Here is a 6336-nt window from a genome sequence, read left to right on the forward strand (position 1 = left end):
TATTCTGGAACTTCCAGGGATGTCTGCCTGGATCATCACCTCCAGAGCCCCAGCCTGGCTTTTGGAGCCAGAGTTTGGCCAGGGGCATGTGAACGCTCGCTCCGAGCCGGGTGGGTAGGCCAGTCTTGCTGTGACTGCTGCCAGGCCAAGGACTTTGCTTCTGATGCTGCTAATGGGCTGGTGTAGTGGGGACTGGACCTCGCCCCATGCAGCATGTGCAGAGCAGAGAGCCTTGAAGTGACGACCCCAACCCAGGCCCCTGGACAAGGTGGTACAAACTGTGCCCTGACCAGCTGGTCTCTGGCCAAGGTGGCAAGTGGAGGCTCAAATCTAGCCTCACACAGACAAATGTCGCAGGACCCACTGTTCCTCGACCTGATTGGGACGTGCCACTCGGACAGCACCAAGCCAGCCATCCTCAGGCCTCAGCACCTCGCTTGGTACCGCACACACCTGGTGCGGGGCCTGACGCTCTACCCGCCTGACATCCTGGGCATCATGCTGAGGGAGCAGAAGCTGGAGCAGGATAAGAATGGTGCCCTGATGATTCCCACTGAGGTTCGATGGACCCCTCTGGGGCCCCGGGGGCCATCTACCCTCCCCAGGTTCATGCCCCCTTCTCAATTCTTGGGCAGTCCTGTGCTCCATAGCCCTGTGGGTACCCTTAGTAGTCAGGGGTGACGTGTGTGGAGCTCTTGTAGCCTTTTCCAGAAAGGAGCATGCAGATGAGGGGCAGCGGCAGGAGGAATGGCCCCCGGCAACCGGCTCTCCCCACACAGGACCTGGAGGACATACCGGCCCCACAGTATCCCCTTATCCCCCCCATGACCGAGTACTTCGTCGACGGCACCAACGACATGGCCATCTTTCCCCCGCCCGTCAGCATTGAGCCTGTCGAGGTGGATTTTGGTGCCTGCCCCAGGCCCAAGGACCCCAACCCTGTCCCCCTGTGCCTGATGAACTACACCAAAGGCAAGATCACTGTGGCCTGGACACGCAGGGCTGATTGCCCCTTCTGGGTGACTCCAAACCCCTGCGATGTGCCCCCTCTCAAGTCCACAGCCATGCGCTTGCACTTCCAGCCGCCTCACCCCAACTGCCTGTACGCCGTGGAGCTTGAAGCCTTTGCTGTCTATAAGGTGTGTGGGCAGATGAGAGGGGGAAGGTGGGTTCTCTGCCCTGGAGCCTGAACAGCAGGGTATGGGGTCAGAGTGGGTGACGGGGTGATGTAGGATCCATCCTCTCCGTACCAGGCTCTGCTCCCTCTTCTTGTCTCCTTGGCTGGACTGCAGCCTTAGCGGTCTGTCTTTTCCCAGGCTCATGGCCTGCCTTGGCCGAGGGGCTTCTTGATCCAGCTGATTATGTCTCACTCACATGTGCCTCCCACCCCCTCCAGAGGAAGAACTCAGTGGGGCTCAAGCCCTTTGGAAAATTTTGGTGCACATAGTTTCCTGGGGCTCCTGGCTGGTGTGGCGGGGTGGCTCCTGGCCTCCCTCTAATCCTTGAAGTAGGAAGTGGTCCCTCTAAAAGAGCTGTGGGCAGGAACTAGGGCCTGGGGGGCGGAGTCAGGGGCACCTGGTGATTAGGTGCCTGTAGGGAGGGGCTTCTAGTCCAACTTCCCTTGACCAGGCTGTCCCAGCCACGTCTCTTAGCCCCAGACGTGTAGCTCCCACCTCATCTCCAGTCCATCCTGCCCTTTCCCTCCTTTCTCTGCTCTACCCACCCTGCTGTTCTCTCCCAGTGGCTGGGTGCTGGGGCCCAGGGAAGAGGAGAGCTGTGCAGTCAAGGTCAGAGTCCCTTACCAGCTCTGTGACCTTGGGCACGTCCCTTAATGCCTCTGAACCCTGGTCTTTTCATCTATAAACTTGGGAGCATATCCATACTCCTGAGAAGTTTTTCCAAAGCTGAGTCTTTAGTTGTCTCTGTTCTAATATCTTGGCAGTGGCCGGACTCGGAAGTTTGTAGGAATAAGGCTGTGGACACCTGGCTTTGCTCAGCCTGTCAGACTTTTAGGCTACAGGCTATAACCCTGTGCTGTCCGATATGCCAATCACCAGCCATATGTGGCTGCTGAGTACTTGTACTGTGTCTAGTCCAAACAGATATGCTGTAAAGGGAGGAGACACACTGATTTCTAAGACTTAGCACAAAAGAAAATGCAAAATGCCTCCTGCATCACTTATATATCGATTATACGTTGAAATGAAAAGATTTTGATGAACTGGGTTAAATAAAATGTATTGTTGAATAAATTTTGTGCGTTTCACCTTGTTGATGTGGCTACTAGAACATTTACTTTTTATTTATTTATCTTTTAACATCTTTATTGGAGTATAATTGCTTTACAATGGTGTGTTTCTGCTGTATAACAAAGTGAATCAGCTATATGTATACGTATATCCCCATATCTCCTCCCTCTTGCCTCTCCCTTCCACCCGCCCTATCCCACCCCTCTAGGTGGTCACAAAGCACCGAGCTGATATCCCTGTGCGGCTGCTTCCCACTAGCTATCTGTTTTACATTTGGGAGTACATATATGTCCATGCCACTCTCTCACTTTGTCCCAGCTTACCCTTCCCCCTCCCCGTGTCCTCAAGTCCATTCTCTACATCTGCGTCTTTATTCCTGTCCTGCCCCTAGGTTCTTCAGAACAATTTTTTAAAAATATTCCATATATATGTGTTACCATACGGTATTTGTTTTTCTCTTTCTGACTTACTTCACTGTGTATGACAGACTCTAGGTCTATCCACCTCACTACAAATAACTCAATTTTGTTTCTTTTTATGGCTGAGTAATATTCCATTGTATATATGTGCCACGTCTTCTTTATCCACTCATCTGCTGATGGACACTTAGGTTGCTTCCATGTCCTAGCTGTTGTAAATAGAGCTGCAGTGAACATTGTGGTACATGTCTCTTTTTGAATTATGGTTTTCTCAGGGTATATGCCCAGTAGTGGGATTGCTGGGAGTAGAACATTTAAAATGACGTTTGCGGCTCACACCTGTGGCTTGCATTATATTTCTGTTGGCCAGTGCTCTCTGGGCACATTCCTGCAGGATGAATGCTGCTTTCACATCCCAGCCCCACCCTCGTCTGGCTGGGAGGATCAAAGAGCACGTTTGCGGAGTGCTCAGTGCTGAGTGCTCAGGGCAGGGCCTGGCGCACAGTGGGAGGGGCTGCTATGACTGCTGTTCTCTGCGCTGTCTTCCCAGAGGACCCCTCCCGCTGGGCCGCATGTAGGGCTCCTGCAGTACAGGGCAGGCAAGCTGGGGTGCCCCACAGGGTCAGAAACAGGACTCAGCCTATCCATGGGTCCGGCCCTCCTGCAGGTCCTGCGGAGCTACAACAATATCGAAGAGGACTGCACTGTGTGCCCTTCCTGGTGCCTGAGGCTCCGGGCACGAGGCCACAGCTATTGTGCTGGCTTGGAGCACCACATCCCTCAGTATACCCTGGATGCCCCCAAGGTGAGCGTGGCCCCAGCAGTGGTGGGAGGTGGAACAGGGGATCCTGGCTTCTGCCGTGGCCTGCAGATCCCTCTCCTGTCTCTGATGGCCTCAGAAACATGTCGAGCACCCTCCCTGGCCGTCCCAACCTCCCCACTGCCAGCCCCTGGGACTCTGCGCCCATCAAGGACTCTCTCCTGGACCGCAGCACGGGGACCGGGAAGAGGCTGGGGCTTAGACGTATGGCTCCGGCCCGCCCCATCTGAAATACTCCGCGGTCCTCTCACTCAGGTTTAAAATTCTCCAGCTCCTCCGTTCGCTGTGTTTACTGAGTGCCTGCTAGGGATATGACCACCCACGTCATGAGCCCCTGCCCGTGGGGATCATCCAGCTCTGGAGGGGTCGCAGAGCCCGCCCCTCGGTTTAACCCCATCCTCAGGGAGTCATCATTCCCAGGTCTCTCAGAAGGGCCCTTGGAGGCCCCGTCTGACCTGAGCCCCAGGATGCCACAAGGCTGAGAAACATAGATTCTAGAGCCAGGCGGCCAAGTTCTAATCCTGGCTTCTCCTTTGATGCCTCTTCCCAGCTTCCATTCCCACCGTCAGAGTCTTTTCATCCGTCTGCACTTCCCCACGCCTCATGTTGCTAGAAAGGTGCCACTTTTGGACAATGTGCTTGGGGTGATCTTGCCCCCCCACTAGTTATATTTCTGCTCAAGGGCACCCCTTCCCAAAGCCCTCCTGATGGCACAGGGGCCCCCTCGCTGACCCTGACCCCCACCCCTTTCCCTCGGCCAGTTCCTCGCAGCAGTTTGTGGCCTTTACTAAAATCCAGCAGATTCTGGGCCCATGTTGCCCCCTACCCCCACTGCCTCACGCACGGTGCTCATCGCCCCAGCTGGATGGGGCACCCAGGGCAGCGATTTCAGCCTTGTGTTTTGGTACCCGGCCCAGCTCTTTGCCTGGTGCTGGCCACACCCTAAATGCTTAAGGAATGTTTGGAAGCTGGGATTGCTGGGGCTTTCCCTTTCCCAGAGTGGGGTTCCTCTCAGTTACCAGCATGAGAATCATCTAGAAGGGGCTGCTTACCCCCAGAGCTTCTGGACCAAGATCTTGGAAACTGGGTTCTCCAAAGGATGATTTGAGGGCGCCCTAAGATGGAAGAAACTTGGGGTGGGGGGTCTCAGGGGCCTGAGTTTCCCGGAGCCTGTTCCTGGGGCCACCCCATCTCTCTGCCTGGAGGTCTCTGGAGGACAGAAGCATTTTTTGGTGCCAAGCTGTGTTCCTCCATTCCCCGCCCCCGGGGCACTTACTGGGTTGTGTAGAGGCATCGTGGATCTCCTGAGAGATGGCTCCACCCAAGCCCACGCAGACTTCCCTGAGTGTGTGTGTGCGGCGGGGATGAGCATGGGTCCCTCTCCTCTCACACCCCAGCTATTTCCTGCAGTGCCCCCCAGTGAACCCTCCTACCGCAGCCTGCTCCTGACCAACACAGGCTCGATGCTGCTGACCTTCAACCTGGCCCCCAGAAGCAGCTCGGACGTCTCCCTACGGCCCAGCTCGGGCCTCGTGCCCCCTGGGGCCCACCAGATCTTCCTCATCTCTACCTACCCCAAGGGCACCTCCTGGAAGCAGCATGTTTTCTACTTGCAGTTCAATTTCTGCCCCCAGTATCTCAAGGTAGGAGGCAGGGGTAAGGACTGGATCCTCGGGAGGGGGCCATAGTCTGAGGCTTCCCTTTTCAAAGCCACATTCTGGGACTGGCCTCTAAAGCTCCCCTAAAGTAGCTCAGGGGCTATTCCTCCTCCAGGAAGTGGCACGGCAGGGAGAGGACCCCTCGGCCACATCTGGGAACAGATATCCTCAGGACCTGCCTGTCCACCTTATGGGGTCGGGACAAGAAAAGGGGTACAGAGGTCCCCAAGGAAGGACTGGGGGCAACCCAAGACTCATATCTGCAGGTGGTAGAAGGGTGTTTGGGGCCAGGGCAGGGAAAGGGTCCAGGGTGTTGGACCCATGTCTGGCCCATGCAATGGTCTGTACATCCTCTTTCAGTCCCTGAGTTCTTTTCCTTATCTCCTGGGTCAGTCACTACATACTCTGCCTTTGACAGAAGCTGCCCATGCGCAGGCTGGTGGAGGGCCTTTTGCTGCCCTCTCCGAGGGGGAAAAGCTGCCCGCCCGTGACTTTTGGGGGAGCCAGGGCTGCAGGGTGATGTCAGGGCACTGTCCTCCCTTCACTGGCCCCAGGAGGTAACCATGCAGAGCCGGGAGGAGCCGCTGCAGCTGAAGCTGGACTCCTGTAAAAGCGTCTTCTTCAAGCCCACCTGGGTGGGTTGCTCCTCCACCAGCCTCTTCACCTTCCAAAACCCCTCGCGTCTACCTCGGGAATTTGAGTGGAGGATCTCCCAGCAGCACCGGAAGATGCTGGCCGTGCAGCCCACCAGGGGGATTATCCAGCCCAATGAGAGCCTTGTGAGTGCCCTGCCACACTGCCGAGGGCCAGAGGGAAGGGGCCCGTCATCCTCACCTTCACCAGCATCTCTTACTCATGCCTATCAGGGGGCAGGCTTACCCTCCCATTCAATCCACAGTCATTTCTTCCAGCCTTATGGGTCAGTGTGATTGTTACCACACCCCCATTTTACAAAGAAGAATTGAGACTTAGAGGGGAAAGATGGCCATTTACTGAGACTGTGAATTAGGAGGTGCAAACCTGGGACTTGAAGAAGGGTTTCTGATGTCGGTGCCCAGAAACGAGTCCACTCTCCATCGCTGGTCCCCACAGTGGAGAGATCACCGGAAGATGGTGTGGAGACAAATGGGTGGCTACCTTTAAGGAGTGAGGAAGAGGGCTCGCGGACTTTAAAGTGGCGGGTCCCTGGG

General features: G+C 55.8%; 1 protein-coding gene across 1 annotated transcript in view; it reads left to right on the top strand.

Annotated features, from left to right (window-relative positions):
* The window catches only part of CFAP65 (cilia and flagella associated protein 65), a gene marked incomplete at its 5' end in the record, with an annotated part of 42152 nt that overhangs the window by 16911 nt on the left and 18905 nt on the right, over positions 1-6336 (top strand). Inside the window, 5 exons of the mRNA XM_007445854.1 lie at positions 358-558; positions 780-1139; positions 3336-3473; positions 4886-5131; positions 5701-5925. Coding sequence (XP_007445916.1) covers positions 358-558; positions 780-1139; positions 3336-3473; positions 4886-5131; positions 5701-5925 — 1170 coding nt within the window. The remainder of the gene's footprint in view (positions 1-357; positions 559-779; positions 1140-3335; positions 3474-4885; positions 5132-5700; positions 5926-6336) is intronic.

This window comes from Lipotes vexillifer, unplaced genomic scaffold (assembly GCF_000442215.2).
Source record: "Lipotes vexillifer unplaced genomic scaffold, Lipotes_vexillifer_v1.1 scaffold965, whole genome shotgun sequence".
Lineage (NCBI taxonomy): Eukaryota > Metazoa > Chordata > Mammalia > Artiodactyla > Lipotidae > Lipotes > Lipotes vexillifer.